Source organism: Lupinus angustifolius, chromosome LG10, assembly GCF_001865875.1.
Source record: "Lupinus angustifolius cultivar Tanjil chromosome LG10, LupAngTanjil_v1.0, whole genome shotgun sequence".
Taxonomy (NCBI): domain Eukaryota; kingdom Viridiplantae; phylum Streptophyta; class Magnoliopsida; order Fabales; family Fabaceae; genus Lupinus; species Lupinus angustifolius.
In genome coordinates this window covers 15,805,807-15,827,514 of record NC_032018.1, presented here as the reverse complement: position 1 = coordinate 15,827,514, position 21,708 = coordinate 15,805,807, and the positions used below count along the sequence as shown (strand labels likewise).

General features: G+C 30.5%; 1 protein-coding gene across 3 annotated transcripts; it reads left to right on the top strand.

Annotated features, from left to right (window-relative positions):
• Positions 12,511-21,335, top strand: LOC109358316 (protoporphyrinogen oxidase, chloroplastic/mitochondrial). Of its 3 annotated transcripts, none has more exons than XR_002108951.1 (18): positions 12,511-12,614; positions 13,350-13,389; positions 13,788-13,923; positions 14,382-14,447; positions 14,668-14,718; positions 14,859-14,915; positions 16,336-16,412; positions 16,506-16,542; positions 16,691-16,756; positions 17,612-17,652; positions 18,664-18,790; positions 18,930-19,097; positions 19,166-19,240; positions 19,875-19,998; positions 20,089-20,214; positions 20,315-20,389; positions 20,460-20,566; positions 21,090-21,335. XR_002108951.1 is itself a non-coding variant. In XM_019602478.1 (18 exons), exons 1-18 carry the CDS (start codon positions 12,584-12,586, stop codon positions 21,200-21,202), a joined length of 1,500 nt encoding a protein of 499 aa, XP_019458023.1. In that variant the 5' UTR covers positions 12,511-12,583; the 3' UTR covers positions 21,203-21,335. The 3 variants fall into 3 exon arrangements, 2 of the variants coding, with proteins under 2 accessions (XP_019458023.1, XP_019458024.1); XM_019602478.1 differs by having other exon boundaries at positions 20,089-20,197; XM_019602479.1 differs by lacking the exon at positions 12,511-12,614 and having other exon boundaries at positions 13,353-13,394; positions 20,089-20,197.

The following is a 21,708-nucleotide window of genomic DNA, read 5'->3' as shown; positions in this document are numbered from 1 at the left end:
TATATTAATAAATATACAATAAGTGGTCAATGATGTATTTAGGATATATAAATGATATAAATGTTTGTGCATAAATATTACATTCTTGAGTTTTTTGTTTGATTGTAACATCTATGCATTATCGGTATAAAGATATACAGACAAATAATGTATAATCTACTATTCATTTGTATTACTTTTATTTAAATAATTAATAACAATATAATATGAATAACAAATTATACATCAATATGATAAAAAACCTTGTAAGTGCATATCATTTTCTTTTTTCTTTTATTATTTATTGTTTGATAAATGCAAAGGTGAGTAGTATTTAAGATTGACATACTTTACCTTTTCTTTATAAATATGAGTTAGCATCATTCTCTTAATAGAAAGTCAAATGTTTCAAAAAAATAAAGAAAATATAATTTTTATGATGTAATTATTATTTTAATTACAATAAAATGACATTTTTATTATTAAAAAATGAAGAAATATGTAGCTGATTCTTTATTAATGAAGAAGATTTCATTCCAATTGTATGGAGGAATACATATTTTTATGACCAATAATAATATTTTACCTTTTGGTGCACATCTGTTGTCCTATTTTTAGTATCACTTTACTCGTGTGTCATGACCTTATGATTGGTTGAAGAAAAATATATTTAAGTTAAAATTTAATTTTTAAGTAATTTTCTGATCAATCACAAGGTCATAGTACATAGAATGACACTGAGTATGAAACAACAAATGTGCACCTCTTGGCAAGAAAAAGGAGAGAGGTTATGAGTCCAAGTATGGTGACAAATTTGAAGATCCCTCTCTTTTGAACAAAATCCAACATGCTTGTACTTTAGACCCACATAGAAAGAGCATGACCAAGAGTAATAGAGAAGTTACTTCTTTTGTTTAAACAAACTCTCTTTTGACCATGTCCACTTTGCCACTCACAACTTTTCTTTTTGGTCAAATACTCATTATAAGCATATTAATTTTCAATTTTTTTCAATTGAATGAAGTAAATATGATCAAGATGAAAATGAATCATGGTAAGTTGTATTTGAACCAAAAAATTAATAAGAAGAAAATTGTGTGAAACATAGACTAATGAGTTAACTGAATTATATTAATTGGGCTAAGAAATATAAAGTGTGAATACCTGAGTTCAAATTTAAAAAAAAATGAACTTGTTGCATGAGGCTACAACAACACAAAAACAAGATTGTCTCACTTAAATCATAACATTTTGTAGCATAGCAAAGTTTTCAAATCTTAATCTTAACCATACTAAGAGAACTTATATTTATCTCATATATTTAAAATAACAACCTAATTAATGTCGTACGAGTTTCACATTTGGTAATATATAAGAAAAATAGATGCAAGTAACTTTATCCCTTTCAAGTAAAGAAACTATTTTAAAGATTTATTCTCGTATATGAGATAAACTCTTCTCAAATTACATGACACATAACATTTTTATTTGAGATAAACACTTATCAAATTACATGTGTTTTATATGCACTATACTTCCATGTTACACGTTGACATGTTACAATCAACGTGCCATGGCAAGAGGCACTTTCTTGGTATCAATGAAATTAGATCCTTGAATCCTTAGATTATAATATAATAATGTTTTTTTTTTGTATTAAAGTTTTCTTCTTCCACATTGGTATCATGGATTAGATTATTCTTTATCAATGAATAAAATATGTTTGAGAAATAGGAGTTCAAGAAAATAATGTTGGAACAAGAGATGAAGATACATGTGGGATTTCTTTCCACTAATTTTTTATTTTGTTCACTTCTTCCCACTATTATTGTAAGATACTAAGATCATGCAATTAAGGTTAATTATTTCATCGAGTTCATTCGTTAAAATCTTTAAAATAGTTTTCATCGTGATAAGATTACGTATATCTATTATCGTAAATTCTATTATATAAACCATAAACTTCATGCATTAGGTCACCTTTTATTACTATGAAATTGCAATCCAAAATTTGTAATACTTAGCACAAAATCAAAATTAAGATATTATTAGTAATTTGTGATTGGTTTAGATTATGCATATTTTTAAATCAGCATTCTTATAGGTATATCTAAAACGAAAAAAATTCTTTTTCATTAGTATATAAAGAGATAAGTAATTATTTTTACACTTATATTGAAGGATAAAAATATTATATCATTATATCTAAACCATAAAAGTGTTATATAATTGTATTTTTATGTAGAGGATAATTATCTCTATCTTCATTTATTTTCATCAAGCCATAGCTACCACTCATCTACTATGTTTGAGAACAGTGGAATTTGGGCATGTGGGATGTTCATCATAATTATATTTTATTATTAGAAGAAAAAGACTTGTCCAACCACATTTATTTGATTATGCTTAATGTATTTTTTATAATAGTTATATTTTTTCTTTTAAATATGTAATGTCATATTAGAAATGGAATATTTAATATATTTAAAAGCGGTGAACTTAATTTTACAATATTTTTTAAAGGATAGTGTTTCTGCTGCTACTAAATAAATATGCATGACCAATCTTACACTAAATCATCATTAAACAAATTGCATTTAAATAAATATATAATTGACTAATCCAATAACCAAAATACCAATAATAAGGAACATAAAAAAAAAACCTTTACAATATAGAATTCAATACTTTTTTTTAACTTTTTATCCTTAATTCTTAGTTCTAATATGAGCAAAAATTTATTAAGTAATGTTATTTGAATATCTTACATCCTGCAACTTTTCTTATAACAATTCTCACTTAATTATTTTTCCATCTTTTATCTTTACAAACTTCTAAAAACTGAGAAAAAATGACAATGGATAACAACTAAACTTATCTCTAGTTTGTTATTAAAATAAACACTTTTAAACTCATTTTCAACATTCTTGATTCCTCCTATTATTTTTTTGATATTACTAAGGATATTTCATAACCCTTTTAGGTAAGGAATCAAATCATTAACCGTACTTTTCAACAAATATTGTTCACAAAAATTAAATCATTGATATTTTGGTCATTCTATAAATTTAACAGAATCTTATACCATAAGTTGATCTAGTCAATTATTAATTATATGTATTTTGTCTTTATTAAGACAAGGAGATCTTTCCATGTAGAATAATACAAGCTACATGCATCCTAGAATTCGGTGCATGTTACATAGCTGACAATGAAAATAGAACAAAGAGTATCCAATGTAGCACATGCACAGGTAGTGTGAGATGGGATGGAAATCAAGTGTCTCAAATGATGTTTTACTTCATGTCATAGTGTTCCGTTTTATTATGGTTTGCTTTCAAAAAATTTATTTTATCCACGTATTAATATATGATTGACTTAGGATAGAGAATCTGACATTGTTTGAGACAGGTGATCGATCTGTAGCATCCACCATGTAACATGCATGCGTTTACTTCAACCCACAATGTTTTGGCTCACTTCCCTTTTTTATTTTTCAATCTCTATTTTAATGAAGAACATCTTAAGAATCTAGATATTTTTGGAAGTATTAGATTGAGTTTCATAGTCTTATTATAGAAATTAATTAGAGTTATTGGGTTTAAAACCCTTCTTTGAAGATTTTTTTTCTATGTACTCATGGAATATGCTAATGTTTTCAACTACTATATTTAATTTGTGTCACATCATGGTTTATGGATTGGAAAATGGAGTTTGAAAAGTCTAAGCATTGAAATGAAAAGAAGTCTAAGAACTAAGAAGTCCTAAAAGTCCTAGAAAATAAATTAGCATAAAAATACTGATACGATGAAATCAACATATATATAGATTTGATGATGTAAAGTAAAGTTATAAAATAAATAATTAGTTTACATAATACTTCTTTACAATTTTAACAAAAGAGATACTTATCATCATTTCATGAATGTCAACTCATCAAGATGGGATAATGAGCCGAAACATACCTCAAGTTAGGAGTGATCATAAGCCGGATAAGGTTTATCCCTTACCTGATCCTAAATGTTGATTAAGTCATTTTTTGAATCTGGACCTAAGCTCGAAGCTACCCGATCTTAAACATTGATCAGGTCAGTCTTTGAACCTGACCTCAACCCTAGACTCAACTAAATATAATTTGACATATAAAATGATATATATAATTATTAATCACATATATATGATGAAAAAGTAGATAATTAATGATATTTTTGACCAAAGATATGTTATTACTATATACATAATTGAATAGAGATACATACAAACATGATGAGTGAGTGATCATAGGACGTGACGGGTCGGGTCATGTTTGTCCCCTACCCGACCCTAAAAGTTAACCGGATCTAATTTTTGAACCCAAAACAGACCCTAGACCCAACGAGACCCGATCCTATTCAGGTTCGATCATGATCGGACCATACCGAATAAGCGGGTAGAGTAAGATCTTACTCACCCTTACCTGAAAGGGACTATGAAGTCTACTTGAAAGGAATGAAATTATTGATGAGTTGATGGTCTTCTAGTTGTAGACTACCCTTAACTTTAGTTTTTCCTCTGATGTGATAAAGAGAATAAAGTTATTTGTGTTGTGTATCAACAATTAGGTACCATAACCCCTTATTTATAAGAAGTTTATGCTCTTTCATGAAGAGTGATATCCATTTGAAGTCACTATCTTCCATGAAAAGTCACGACTATCCATATTTTTCTTATTTCTAATTTTTTCGAACATAAAAATAGAAAAAATACATTTAGTATTAACACAACTAAATGATATATATTAATTATGAAATATGCAACATGACAATCACATGAAAGTGATATATACATTTCGATTTTCAACTAATCGACTTTAAACTAGTCATACTTTAATTTAGTAAGATTGTTAAAAACTTTATCATACAAAGTACAATAAACTGAATACTAAACTTTATTTTTTATGAGAATAATATTGAAATATAAGCATTTGCATACATAGTTCCAAACATAATATAAATTTGCATCAATGTCAAACTCTCACCGAACCAAAGAATTCTCAAATTGTGTGACACCCATGTGAATAGTGTGCTCATGAAAGACCTTGGTGTAAAGGCTTTTTGTTAGAAGGTCTCCTATCATGGAGTTTGTCCTTAAGTGTTCTATGAAAATTTGTTTATTTTGTACTTTCTCATTGACAACTGGGAACTTGATGTCGACATGTTTCGACTTTTTCGAGCTCCTATTATTATTGGAGTATAAGATAAATGATTTGTTGTCACAACATAACTTAAGTGGTCTTTCAATTTCTTACATAATTCATAACCTATGCCGAAATTCCTTAACCAAATCCCCTAATTGATTCCTCAAAACATGGTACAAACTTTGCGACCGTGGTGGATGAAGCGATTAATGTTTGCTTGGAACTATGCCAAGAAATTGTACATTAGCCAATATATAGATATAATCTGAAGTAAATCTTCCACTACCTTCACACCCTGCAAAATTGGAGTCAAAACACCCAATGATCTCAAAAAAGTCTTATCTCGTAATCCTTTGTTCTTTGCAAATTGCTTATAACTCTTTTGGTTGCTTTCCAATAATCTATTCTTGGATTGCTTAAGTATTTGCCTAACACTCTAACAGTGTTTTCTATGTCCAAACATGTACAAACTTGAATATAAATTAGGCATTGACTAATACTAAACCGTGTCATTCCTGCATGCCAAACCTTTTGAGTATCTTATCGATATAACTTCTTTTTACAATCCTAGAGTACCTTAAGATCAGTCTCGATCTATCTAGAACTATAAATAAAGGAGGTGTCACTAAGATCATTCATCTGGTAATTTCTTGATAGAAATATCTTGGTTTCATGCAACATGTCAATATCATTGGTGGTAAGCAATATGTTATCAACATAAGATGATTTTGCTTATGAACATATGAAGAAAAAAACTTCATCATGGAAGATCATAATTAGGAAACTAAAGCTTTCAGGTATAAATTTCTCAATCATTTGATATGAAAGTGGTTTTGATACTACTTGTTAGAATATTAGCATAATGAGAGATTTACTTAAAGAATGATGAACATTATTATGGTATGGCCAAATCATTCATATCAAATAATGAAGAATGGATAGATAGCGAACACATAATTGGAGGATCCATGAAGTCTTTTTAAAGGAATAATGTTCTTGATGAATTTGTAATCTTCAAATTATAGACTACCCTTAACCTTATTTCATTCTCTAATAGAATGAAGGGAATATAATTTTTTGTATTGTGTCTTTACAATTAGGACCCCTTATTTATAAGAAGTTCATGTACTTTATAAAGAGTGACATTTCATGAAAAGTCGTGACTATTCATAATTTTCCTATTTCTAATATTTCTCATCATAAAATTAGAAATAAAATATTTGGTATTTACACAATAGTTTTATGACAATTATGTCCATAATCATACATTATACTTGAATTAAATTATTTTAATTTGACTAATTAAAATTATGACCTTACAAATTTAAATATTGCATATACTACCCAAAATTCTTAACATTTTTAAATTTTAATTTTACATTTATGTTGAATTAATTACCTTTTTTTTATAATATATACAATTTTTAAATCAGAAAAATGAAAGTTACTAAATAAAATTCCGTTATTTGATTTAATAGAAAAATCCATAATATAATGAACTATATTTTATAAAATTAAAATAGAATTTAACTTTGATGCACTCTTTAGGAAAAAATCTGATATATAATTTTTAAGGTAGTTATTATTCTCGTCACAATATAATTGGTTGAGAATGTTCAAAAATATTATTTTAAAATATACAGGATAAAGGTTAATTATTTGTTTTCAATACTAACTCACAGAATATTTGTTTTCAATAACTATAATAACTAATTTCAAATGATAAAATTTAAATTACATTTTTCCTTTATATACGTATGAAAATAATTTGTAATGACAGGCATAACTAAACTCACTTTGGTACCCTCACAAAGAAATAGTCATATGCAAGTAATGCAAAACAAATTGTGCAAAAAATATATATTGTAAATTGCATAGCATATAAAATAATTAAAATATAAAAAATGATTTCACTAAAGTAGCGTTTTCATAATTGAATATAAATAAATAAAGTGTGAGGTCTAATCGAATAGAAGGCATGAAGAAATGCCTCCATGATTGCTAATACATATTCATATACTCATTTTTATTTTATTTTTTCGTACAAATAATCTTTTATAGTTTATATACGAAATCATATTCTTCAATTTTTATAATATTCACGACCTTAAAAATTAATATAAAGATTGTATCGTTTTTGAAATATTATTTTAATGAAATTCAAACGGTTGGAATTAGAAGGTTTACATATGGAAAAAGAAAAATGAATTCTCAAAATAGTAAATTATATTAATAATATTGTGAAAAATAATGTGATGATATTGTCATACAAAAGAAACAATATTAATTCATACTTATACTAATATTATATTTCTAATTATATAAGGAAACAAATTATAATAAATAAAATAATTTCAATCCTAAATAATATTTTAAACAAATCTAAAATATAATTATCATAATATGAAATATTATGCCTATATTTATATATCTATACTCCATAAAATTATTTACAATATCTTAACATACTTTTTATATTCTAATAATAGAAACATCTAAGTGATTGGATTTGTTTTTTTAATTAACAAATGATATCAAACATTAATATTTAACATATAGTTCAATACTGAAAGAGACCTTATTCCTTATAGGTTGATTTTTTCATATCATTAGGAGTATTATCTTACCCCATGGTTAAAGAACCAATGGAGTGTATGAATATCTCTTCTAACAAGTGTCATTTATATGAATCGAATCATTAACTTTATAAACATTTTAGAAATTTAATAGAGTCTTACATTATTAGATCAATTGTGATATTTTTTTAAACTCATTGTGTAAGTGTATATTTGTCTCTATGGAAGTCATTCTCATTTTTACTATATTTATGGGATCTACATATATGGAGAGGTGAGAAGTAATTTTGCACGTGACACGAACGTGATGGACTAAAAAAAGAATAAAATAGAGAGACAAATCTACATAGAGATATATATATAATACGTCATATTTAAAAACAAATATACTTTTACTTTTCTACACTATCATTAATGACTAAATTTAATTAAAATTAAATATTTAATGTGTTATCAAGATTTTATTGGATGTCTTCTCGTATATCCATAAACAAATAATTAATGAATGGGGAACAAGGAGCAGCTTATGGAGTAATCTATGTGTTTGGAGTTATGATAGTTGACTCATCTAGTTAGTTGTTGCTTGTCCTTTTCTTCTTGTCTTTTTTGAAGTTTTCTTGTATTATTTATTATTTTAATAATGTGGTTTGCATGTTAATATATTATTTTTCAGAAGATAAGACAAATAAACCTTTAAATTTAGGGATAATAATATATAATCATAGTTAGTAAACATGGCTAACATCAGCCATTCTCACCAATTTGATGGGAACCAAACATTTGACTAATTTGAGCCATTTTAATATGTTTTGCTTCAAAATTAGTAAAAAAATGTTAGACTCGATCAATTTGAGGATAAAATTAATTATTCAATCATTTGGATTAGTTCAAATTGATCACTTCAATTAACTTTAAATTTTTTGTTAGAGGAAAAAAAATCTAATTCTTTAACTTATTTATAATTATATTTATCTTTATTATAATTATAGTTTTATTTTTAGTTTATGTTGGAACAAAAATGTTATTGTTTTAATTAAGTTTAAAAGTTATTTGTGCGCTTTTATTGCGATTAAATCGTAAAATAAATATTGTTTGATAATATTTTCAACTTATTTGTGACATGTCTTATTGTAGTAAAATATTTCGTGTTGGCTGATTAATGAGATATATATTTGTGTAATAAATATTTTTATATTTAGATTAAAAAATTAAATATTCTTATGTTATAAATTTATTAGATTTTTAATATGAATCGAGTTCACTAGTCCAACCAATAACTCATTGGTATGACAAATGACCCATCAACACAATATATTGGTCGAGTGAATGGCCGGTCTAATTGTTTGAGTTTAATAACATTGAATACAATGCAAATTTGTAAATATCTACCTAAACTCCTCCCGAGTTTAATGGAAAAAATTCACTTTGACTAAATTCAAGTTCAATATTATGTTTATAAACTCTATTCGGGTGCAGAACTGCTAATACCCTTCTTGGACGCCACTAACTATTATACAAATATATATTAGTATAATTAGTATTATATATATAAAGTCGGATTAGGGAAACCCGAAATCTAATAAACACATGATGAATTGAGTTTTTAACAAAAATTAGGTTTGAGAATAGAATTTGAGAAAGTCAAACATAAATTTAACCGACATGTTTAACATTTTGATCAAGAAAGTAGAGGATGCTATTGGAGAATAAACCTACCATGGAAACAAGATAACATCAATAACAATTAATCGATTAATTGTGTAGTTAATCGATTAATTGTGTAGTTAATCGATTAACTGATTAAGTGTTAATTGATTAACAATTTAGTTAATCGATTAACATGTTAGAAAATCAAGTGAAACATTGGCTGAACAATTATTGTAATTGACACGTTTTACATATTTAACACATATTGAATTGTTTTACACATTTAACACATGTTGAATTGTTTTACAACATGTGTTTATTAGTTTGTTAGTTAGTTAGTTAGGTAAGTTTGTTACCTATTTATGTATTATAAATAAGGTTTTTCATGCCTTGATCAATAATGAGAAATATACATAATATTCATCTTTAAGCTTTTGCAATATGATATCAGAGTCTTCATCCTGAAAGTTTTGGTCACCGCTGCGCATTCTCTACTAACTATTATCTTTCTCTTCCTAGATTCAACAATGAATCATCGTCAACAGAAGCAGAGAAGTTTGTGAAGAGAGAAGATTAGAGGAAGACTTATGAAGTGATAGACTTTGAGAACATGAAAAAGCATCCAAGGGAAGAAACTGATGCATGTGTTGGTTTCAGGCAAAGTGAACAGATCATTCCAACTCCTACAGTAGAGCCGGTTATGGACCGAGAGACTATAATCTTGATGGAAGAAAACAAGAAACTATCTGCACAATTGTTGGAATTCATGTGGTTCGTCGTATGGTGAATCCTGACACTAGGATCCTTGAATATACAATTCATGAGATTGGCAACAAGATGAAATAACCTGAAATGGAGCCTAAGGTAATGGCTCATGTATATCCCAGAGTAGAGTCATGTAGGAGGCCTAGTTTTGATGTTAATAATGATGTACTATATGTTTACATGAATGTGCTACTAGGGTATCCACATTCAGAACAAGTGGACATGGCAGTTCAGAATGGTTTCTTATGCTTATGATGTGCCATGCAAGATTGTGATTATGCTTTGAAAATTGTTATACCATGTTTTCAAGATCCTATTTGTAAATGGATGATTAAAATACTGTCAAAAAAATGTAGGAAATTCATGCCAAGAAAGTGAATGTTATGATGAGGAGCCACCAAGGAAGCTTCAACAATGTAAAACCATGGGAATATGGTCAAGATTTCTAACCAGGAAAAAATCAAGTGGTTGAGAAAATCCAATCACATCAAGATCGAGATTCTGATCCATCACATTGTTATCAAATCAAATTATCAAACTGGAGTCATTAACATTTACCCTCTAATGTGAGAGAGCTATTGAAGAACAAAACTACCATGGAAACAAGACAACAACAATAACAATTAATTAATTATCTGTCAAGTTAATCGATTAACTAGGTAAGTGTTAATCGATTAACACTATACTTAATCGATTAACTGATTAGAAAATCAAGTGAAGCATTGGTTGAACAATTCTTATAATTGGCACATTTTACACGTTTTACACATTTAACACATGTTGAATTGTTTTATAACATGTATTTATTAGTTTGTTAGTCAGTTAGGTAAGTTTATTACATATTAATGTTACTATAAATAAGGTTTTTCATGTCTTGATCAATAATGAGAAATATCTATAATATTCATCTTTAAGCTTTCGCAATATATACATTACACATTATTTGGGCATGGTGTGCCAATAGATGTGGCTCAATTTCTAATGTACTTAGACCCATACTTGTGCCCCATGTTGTCATTAAGGTATTATTAGTATATTAGTAGAATCATATACATCTCAATAATTAATTTCATTTGGCTACTCTTTCATCCATCATTGATGTTGAAAAGAATCTCTATGTTACTATAATTCAATGTGTATTATATATATTAGTGTTAAAATTTTGGAATTGACATGTATTGAATGGGATGAAATCTGGGTCCCACTTGATATCTCAAAATTTTGTGATTGATGAAAAAACAATAAGCTTAATTGGTAATTTACATGAAAATGATTTCTTGGTCAATTGTAAAATTTTGACACCTAGAATAATACATAAAATTAAATATATGATTTTCTCTTCTATTGATTGGCTTCTATCACATTTTTTTAATCTATAGTTCAAGGCAATTTACTGATAAAATGGGAAGACTTTTGCACCTTCTAAGAAAGGTTGAAAAGCATAAAAAACTATAATGTAGTGAGTTACATATATTAATATGAAAGGTATCTTGACACTTAATATTTTAGGGAAAAAAGAAATGTATGTACTAATAATATACAAATTTTATATACAGTTATTGAATTACTCACCATTCATATTTAATCATTATCGACTCTACAAAAAAAATCTAAGTAATATAATAAATATATATAAATCTTTATACTAAGACATTACACTCAAACTATAACCATTTTCACAAAATCCAAACTTGAGCTGAAGCACCATTAAGTAGTGCACCTAAGTTCATAAACAATCTAGATTTCATATTTCAATACTTAACTCTATAATATTAGAAAGAATCTCATTCTAATATTTTTTATATTTCACTTAAGGGAAAATACAAATTAATCTGGCAACAACATCTTCTTAATGTTATTGAGAAATAGATAAATAGTAATAATGAATAAACTATAAAATTAAAATAAATGTGATTGATTTGCACACTCCATAAGACAATAGTTTTGCTTAACTACCTCATTCAAGATAAATAGTTTTATTAATTACTAGTAGTATATAGTAGTGTAATATTATATTAGATCTTCAGGATGATTAAAAAATTAGAGATTCAATTCCTACTTCCTAAGAATAACACTCGTTGGAAGGGACAGTCATGAATATCGGAAGATATTAATTTCTTACTCAAGAGAATGAGTGATTCTTTGACGGTACAAGAAAAAGAGAAAAGATGTAATATTGAAAGAAATTGTAAGCACGTGTATAAATTTTATAATCTTTTATGTTATTAACTCGTCAAAAAAAAGTAATACAAATAAAATTAAAAGATATGTCAATGTGACCAATAATTAACTTTTAATCTGAATTGACGTAATAATATGAAAATTGTTCTGACGTTTGTAATTTTTGTATAGAGATGAAAACGTGGAGGTGTTTTTATAATGGATAGTATCTCCAATATCCAATTACCATATACCATATCTACCTGAAGCTGAGTTAGACATGGCTTTCTCTGCAAAACATGATAACCCAAGTAATCACTTTTCTTCTTCTCTCTTTCTCAATACTCATTTTTCTCTATTTTCATTCCCATTATTTGATTTGGTTATGCTTTTACAAAAGTGGTTTATTGATAAGGCTTAAAAATAGTGTCTTTAATATACTCTATAGAGTGATTCTTTTTTAGAACATGGAAAATGTGGCTTATTATAAAAGCTGAATTTCAGCTTTTTTATAACTTCAATTTTCTTGTAAAAGGCCAACTAAACAAACATGCAAATGTGATAAGTTATTTTATGAAAATTGTTATTGTGAAAGATACTTAAACAAATGGGTCTTGTATTTGTCAGCTTCTCAAAAAACATTTTTTTGCCAAAACCACTTTTTTTTTTAAGCCAAACCCTACACAAACGGCTTAGAGAATGTGTGACAATTCAGGGATGATGATTTTTGTATAGAAGTATTGCTTAGTAAGATGTTTTTGTCCATGTTTGAAATTGCGAACCATCTGATGCGGCTGCTATATTGAGGTTGCGATGACTACCACAATCATATTACACTGCAATTGCAGTGTGATACGAAATCACAATGGTGCGGCCCATTATGCCACAGCGAACTGCATCAGACGCATTTGGGCTGCAATCTGCATGACAACAGTCACAATTACCGCAATCATAATAACCATGACTGTGACCGCAATTTAAAACCTGGTGTTTGTCTAAAATAGCTTGAATTTCTAACCTTTGGCTTTGTATTTGTGGGTTTGCAGGATCTATAAAAAGAGTAGCTGTTGTTGGTGGAGGGGTAAGGTAAGGTGGCTTACCTCTTGATATTCTTCAATTTCGATCTTAATTCTGGATTCATATTTTATTTGTATATAGTAATTGTTGATTCTGAGCTTATGAAAAACAAAAAATGCATCACTTTCTGCTACTATTCCAGAATGGCAGTTCGGTATTTACTAATATTTAAAAGGACTAATGAAATAAAACAGCAACCAAACCTTTATCCCACTAGGTGGGGTCGACTACATGGATCGAACGACGCCGTAATGTTCTATCATACGATGATTTGTTGTATGCACTATTATTTATTATGAAGGGAATTGGTTGCCGATGTGATAAACATCTCAGCCATTGCCTAATCTTAGAATTATTAAAAATATAGATGATACTAACTATGCCTAACTTTGTGTCTTGATCTCAAGTGGGCTCGCTGCGGCTTACAAATTGAAATCACATGGTGTAGATGTCACTGTATTTGAAGCTGAAGAAAGAGCCGGAGGGAGATTAAGAACTGTTTCACAGGATGGTCTAGTTTGGGATGAGGGAGCAAATACAATGGTAAATTTATTAGTAGCAAGTGTAATTTTTTTATAGGCAAAGTGTTTTACGGGAGGAGAGAAAAGTGCGCAACTTCCAGGGTTTAAACTCAGGTTCTCACATTTTATGTCATGTAACTCTACCGACTGAGTTAACTCTCTTGGACAGTAGCAAGTTAATTTGATCCTTTAACATTACAGTATATGCAAGTAAAGGTTGAAAAATTCAATCTTGGGTGTGGACTGTCACAGATCTATGGATTATGGATCATATTATCTAAACACTTGTACTCTATGTAATTCCGAAGTCCAAATCATTGATTTTCGCATTAATTATTCAGTACGCATTATTTCATTTTAAAGGGTACCTTCGATTTTAAAGGAGAAGGATTTGTAGCAAGCTGAATTTGTTGTAGACATGCTTATAAGTTCTAATGTAAGCTCTTACTATTCATGTAAGCTTTGTTCATCTTTGTGCAGACTGAAAGCGAAAAGGAGGTCAAAGATTTGATTGATGCACTTGGACTTCAAGAAAAGCAACAATTTGTAAGTCTTTTTTAGCTTAGAAAACCTATGTCTATGACTTTTTTCTCGATAATATAAAGCCATTTTCTTTCACTGCTGAACTCTTTCCATAATTCTGAGCTGCTAGATACTTAGTTCTTCGAATTACAATTTGGATTTTACTGTTGAAATTGGAAGTTCAAGAATATTGGTGATTGATATATTATTTTGGTTATGATTGAGATTCTGTTTACTGTTACAGCCTATTTCACAGCATAAGCGCTATATTGTGAAAGATGGGGCACCGCTTCTGGTATGTCGTGTGCTTTATTTCCCCGTAAAATGATCATTTTGTTTCATACTTTCAATCATTGGACTTTTTAAATGGTTTTCATATTTTGGAGCTAGCTTTACCTCACATTAAATATTAAATGTGGTAGCTTTTTATATCAGGTACCCTCAAATCCTGCAGCGTTACTGAAGAGCAAACTCCTTTCTGCACAATCTAAGGTTTCTTTCTCACAACATGCCTAAGGATCTTCCTATGACTTTAGCTTTCAAATTCATGATGATGCGATGTCTTCTATTTGCGTAATATTACCGAAACATACTTACTCTTACACACTCATAGTCTCTGCAATCTATCAGACAACATTTTGAGCACTACTATAACTTTTATGAAGGGTTCAGATCCTGGATATACCTCACACTGCAAGTGCGGATGTCATTTTCGTTTCAATTTCTTCAGTAATTGTCAGACACAATATCAGTTGTCTGCAAAACGTAGTTTATGTTGATAGTTTGGGTAAATCACGCAATTGAATTCTGAAATTAGTCTCAGGGATATGCATTTTCTGACAGGAAATCTATTTTCGAGTATTGTATGCTGAATTTGTTATTATGCCTAAAATGACATGAAGTTTATCGTTGGTGGAAAGTCCGATACCAATTAACACTCTAAGGAGCTTCTTTTTATATTTGTTGCATGTTCTATGAGATTTATTATGCTTAATCATGCATGAATATTCATTATTTCCATAGTTCTCCCTCAAACTGGTGAATGTATATTAACCATTCCCAGCTTGCAAGTAAGGTCTTGAAATTTATCTGTAGGAAGTCCTTTAGTTAGCGCATCTGCTATTCGATGACATGAAGGTACATATGACGCAATAATCAGCCCACTATCATGTTTCTCTTTAATAATGTGTCGGTCAATTTCTATATGTTTAGTTCTGTCATGCTGAATGGGATTGTGACGGATACGTTGTCACAACAGCTTCATTGGGTCTTCATACTTAATCTTCAGAAATCTTGAATGGTTTTCATCCAAAACAATTCACAAATTCCATGGGGCATAGCTCGAAATTCTGCTTTTGAACTTGACCTTGCAATTACGTTTTGTTTTTTTACGTATCCATGTTACAAGATTCCCTCCATGAAACATGCAGTAGCCAGTAGTCGATCTTTTGTCAGCAATTAATCCGGCATAGTTGGCATCAGTTTAAGCTTCAATAGATACATCACCACCTCTTTTAAACAAAGACCCTTTTCATGGGGAAGTGTTTAGATAGTGAAGAATACGAGTCTCTTTCTTGGATCATGCATGAACTGACTTACACCGTGCACAACATATGCTAAGTCTGGTATAGTGTGCACCAAATAAATCAACGTCTGATTTCGAGTTTTATCAGCCATCGGTCTCTCTTCCTCATTGCTCATTCTATGGTTTTTATCAATAGGCACTCCAGAATTTTTACAACCAAGCTTGCCTGTCTCTTTGAGTAGATCAATGACATATTTCCGCTGAGAAATGAAAATACCTTTTTTAGAGTAGGCAACTTCAATTCCAAGGAAATATTTCAATCTTCCAACGTCTTTTATTTCAAATTTAAATAAGATATCTTGCTCACTTAATTTTCTAAATTTGCAGGCCCAGATACTTTTCGAACCATTCATTTGGAAAAGAAGTAACCCCTCTAATGTCTCCGATGAGCATTTCGAGGAAAGGTGCAACAAAAATCTTATTTGCATCAAGCTCTAAGAAACCTCTTATTTGACAAAAGTAATATTCATTGCTTCTTGCTGTTTTCTTTCTTGCAGTGTTGGTGGGTTCTTCGAACGTCATTTTGGGAAAGATGTATGTGTTACATTGCATTACCATCACACATACAACATTTTTATCCTCACGACTAACATGCTTACCATGCACAGTACATATATCTTAGAAAAGAGTATTTGATTTTTGGATTGAAGTGTTTAATTCATTCTGATAAAATTATTTGAAGGTTGTCGACTATCTCATTGATCCTTTTATCTCTGGTACAAGTGCAGCAGATCCTGAATCTCTTTCTGTGAGTTAATTCTCAAAATTGAAATCTTTATACATATTTCATACTTTTTAAGTACAAATTTTCTTCGCATTTGGTTCGAATAATCATTTAATGTGATAATCATTATCTAAAACAATAATGTACATTGACAAAGGAGATTGAATATGGAAAGGCTTTCAGAATGGTTGATTTTTTTTTATAGTGAACTGTGGTTTTAGAAAATTCTACACCATAATTGTAGTAGCTTTTCTACCAAGCATTTTATCTTCATTTTGGGATACAAGAAAGTAAAATAATATAAAATCAAGACATCCTAGTTGACATTTTCCAAACTCCAACACCTGTATAATCAGCTATAATCCAGAATAAAGGAAACAAAAACAACCGGTTAATTTCCACTCTCAATCTCACAGCACAAGTGTTGTTCTGCCTTCTTCGAAAACTAAGCATTTAGACCAGTTAAAATTGAGAAAAAGATGATCTCTCGGCTCCAGACCACATAATATGCAGGCTGTGTCTATCACCATAAACCGACTTAGTCTATCTTATCTTTAGTCTGTAATCTGTTTTGAATAAGCTCCAACAGTTGCTGCCTTACAGTTCACATCTGTCTCTTCTCTCGGGCAGCCAAACATGTTTGGGTTGAATCGATTTGCTTGTCTCTCCCAAACTGTTCAGTGTTCGGGATGACTTTTACACTGTTGTATGTAGCCTAGTATATTTTAAATGTTGTAAAACTTTTCACATGTCATAAGGATATTTTAAATCAATTTTCGATTGAATTATTTTTAACGAGTTTTCAAACATGGTGAATACCCCCTTAATACTTGCCCTGATATGTTGCTTTTGATCACTTTCTTTCATCTATTCAAACAGATGCGCCATTATTTCCCAGAGCTTTGGAGTTTGGAGAAAAGGTATTGCTTATTTCTTTGATGTAGTGCTCTTAAATTAATGTTATTGATGATACTTGATTTTCTATGTTAAACATTTTTCTCCATTTGATATTTTCTCTTGAGATCAGTATAATGTGAATTATCCGAGCCCCGCTCAACTCTTAGTATATATGTTGATCTCTTATTTTTTGGAACAACGAAATAAGCTGATATGATAGTTTATTAGACTGACAAAGTTGTGTTCTTATTTCCCTCATGATGCGGTCAACATGCATTGGATCTAACCCATTTTTGTCATATTTATGTCAAAGCTGCGACTCCATTTTTCATTTTTGTAATATTAAACTGTTGCACTTAGGCTAATGACTTGTGCCCTCCCTATTAGTTATAGCTTTTGGATTAGTTGAAAACGGAAAGCACTAAATCCCGAAATTGTAAATACAGTTCTATCTATTTGAAAATATAGGGGGAAAGAGTCACCCTTAAAACATTCAACATTCCACGTCTTGAAATTTGACAATTTAAATAGTAATCTACCCCTTTAGTTTTTTTTTCAGCGCGTTGGTACATATAGTTTCTACCATTAAGTTATTGGTCTTTGTGGATCGAACGCCGATAAGTTTGCTTGAGTGATTTATACATAAGGTTTAAATTCATTAAGTATTGGTCCCTATAGTTTGCACTCCTTTGGGTTTTGGTCCCTATTAATTCCACAATTTTTAACAGTTTTGTCATCAAGACCAATACCTCAACAACAACTAAACCTTATTCTCGCTAGGTGGGGTCGGTTACATGGATCAAATGATGTCATAATGTTTTATTGTAAATCATGTTCATTGACAAAGTATCGATCTCAAGGACCAATGCCTAAAAAAGTTGTACTGGTGAAAACCCAAAACAAGTGTAAACTACAAAGGAAATTACTTATTTAAACCAAATTCGCCATGGGGGAGTCTCTCTAAAAATGAAAATATAATTTCTTTTTACAATAGTTTGGTTAACATGTGGTGGATGATACCTTATATGTTTCAGGTTTGGCTCCATTATAGCAGGGGCTTTGCGATCAAAGTTATTTGTCAAAAGGGAAAAAACCGGAGAAATTAAGGGTGCAGCGAGAGAAAGCAGGCGCGGTTCATTTTCATTCCAGGGAGGGATGCAGGTGTTGAACCATTATGCAAATATTTCTCCTTATAAAGGGACACTGGGCTGTGCCTGGTTAGACCCATTGAGTGTATGAATATCATATCGAACTCCTTAATACATCTCTCTCCTAATTTCTATACTTGTATCGAGTGCAGACACTGACTGATACATTGTGCAAAGAGATCGGCAAAGATGACCTGAAGTTAAATGCAAAGGTTTTGACATTAGCTTACAGTCATGACGGACTTTCCTCATCGCAAAATTGGTCTATTACATGTGCGCCTAACCAAAACGCACAAGTTGTTGATGCAGTCATTATGACGGTTAGTATGGTTTTCATTCTTTGTTAATTTCATCATCAATTTCTGACGAGTGCTTTGTTATACCACAGGCTCCTCTATCTAATGTGAAGGATATCAACATCATGAAACGAGGAACTCCCTTTCCACTTAATTTTCTTCCCCAGGTAACAATATTTCGAATTTACTTGGACTTCAATTAATGTACTTCAAGTTTATTTTATTTATTTTACATGTATATAGTGCCATTGTATGATCTTGCAACCAACAAGTTGTTGGTCTAGTTGTATAAGGCCCCACTGGATCTCCAAATAAACCAATAGAGTTGGGAGGGGCAGCCACGCACCCTGACGGAAATTAGTTCCTTGCCCATAGGGTTGGGATACTCTTGGTTATACCAAAAAAATTGTATGACCTTGCAGCAGTACTGCTTGTTTAGGGTCATAAAACAAAGTTATATCTAGTAAAAGCAGTTTGTGAATGAGAATATTGCCATGCTCAAGTTTGAATTTGGGCAGCATTTATCTTCAAGAGGACATGTCCAATAAAAAAAGGGCAGCTCAATCCACGAGGCTCCCACCTAGTGGAGTCTTAGAAGGGTAGCTCTACGCAGCCTTACCCCCCCGCAAACAGAGAGGCTATTTTCAGGATTTGAACTCGTGACCTCATGGTTAGAGCAGTAACCTTACCATTGCGCCAAACTCATCCTCTAAGAGGACATCTGCAATAAACTATAGTATTTACATCTTGCCTTCCATAGTACTAGTTTTCTACAACAGAATCTCACAACCTTTTTTTCAGGTTACCTATTTGCCACTCTCAGTTATAATCACTACCTTTAAAAAGGAGAATGTAAAGAGGCCTCTTGAGGGATTTGGAGTTCTTGTTCCTTCCAAAGAGCAACAAAATGGTTTTAAAACCCTTGGTAATGCTTTAGCACAAGTCTATATCTCAATAAAACTGAATTTTCTTAATCTAGTTTCTGATGTAGCTGTTGAATTATTTTGTTATACAGGTACACTTTTTTCCTCTATGATGTTTCCAGACCGTGCTCCCAGTGATTTGCATCTCTATACCACCTTCGTTGGGGGAACTCGAAATCAGGAACTCGCACATGCTTCAACGTACTTTTACTGTAGTTGTGATCATATTTTGGAATACCATATATATTGTGTTGAATTATCTTTTTTTTTGTGTTGTTTTAATCTCGTATTCATTAATAAAGTTCTTGTTTATTACAGCGATGAACTTAAGAAAATTGTTACTTCGGACCTAAGAAAGTTGTTGGGAGCAGAGGGGGAACCAACATTTGTCAAGTATGTCATTAATTTGTTGTCAATACTTACTCTCTTCTTCATGTTCTTATAAATTAATCTCAAATCGCAGCCATTTCTATTGGAATAAAGGCTTTCCTTTGTATGGGCGTGATTACGGGTCGGTTCTTGAAGCAATTGACAAGTTGGAAAAAGATCTTCCTGGATTTTTCTATGCAGGTAACTTCATATGCTGAAGCTTTGATTATGAATACAAATAGCTTTCACTGGCAAATAAAGGATGTTTAGTACAATAGCCTTTTAGTTTTAGATTTTTTTTGTATAACCAAGGTATCCCCTCACCTTACGGATAAGGAACTAATCCATTTCGGGTGCGTGAAGAATCAAATTCTTGACCTTTTGGTCTCCCTGCGAATCCAGTAGGGTCTTACACCACTAATCCTTGTAGTTGTAGGTTGGTAAAGAGTAACGACACCTGTTGGAATCCTTGTAATTATTATGTCGAAATCGTATATGTATATCTATTGTATCATATCATGTAAATAAGATCAGTATCTTCAAGATTTATTTTGTGATTAAGCTAATGTTATGAATGCGTTCCTGTGTTGTTATGAATGCTAATGTTGAGTACAAACAGGCCTCTTTTAACTAATTCTGATAGGGATAACATGTTACGGAATTCGATGAGTGCATGCAAAAAATAACTAAATTCTGTTTTTTGTGCTAAATATGAACTTGGTAGGTAACCACAGAGGCGGACTCTCTGTCGGCAAAGCAATCGCATCGGGTTACAAAGCAGCCGATCTTGTAATTTCCTACCTCGATTCAGCTTCAGAGAACACAGTGCGCGATTAATGACTGTCATCATAGATGTAGAAACTGTATGCTTTCTATTACCAAATTTGTTGTTCAATGAATTCTTTATTTCAACATCTATAAACAATGTAATGATTATTACTCTTGAACAATGTTGCATTTCCAGCTGCTACTGCTGCTCATGGTTATCCTATTTAGGTTTTGTTTGCCAGATGAGTTTCGGGAGAAGGAAAGCCTTCTAAGCTAGCTCAAAAGTGTATTTTACAGCTCTCAAGTTTCCCCCTTTACATTCATTCCCCTACAAAACTCAACTCGCAAACGGATCCTTAGGGCGTATTTTCCTTACCCCTTCACAAAGGAATGATATGTGTCTTTTGCATGATGCATTTAACAGTGCTTCTTTATGAGATGAATTGTGCAGCAGAAGTAGGAATTTAATACTTGTATGCCACAAATCTATGGTAAAACATAGATTACTTGTTTGGTTTAAGAATTTGATATTGATGTTCATACTAATAAGCAAAATTGATATTTCAACTCTAATG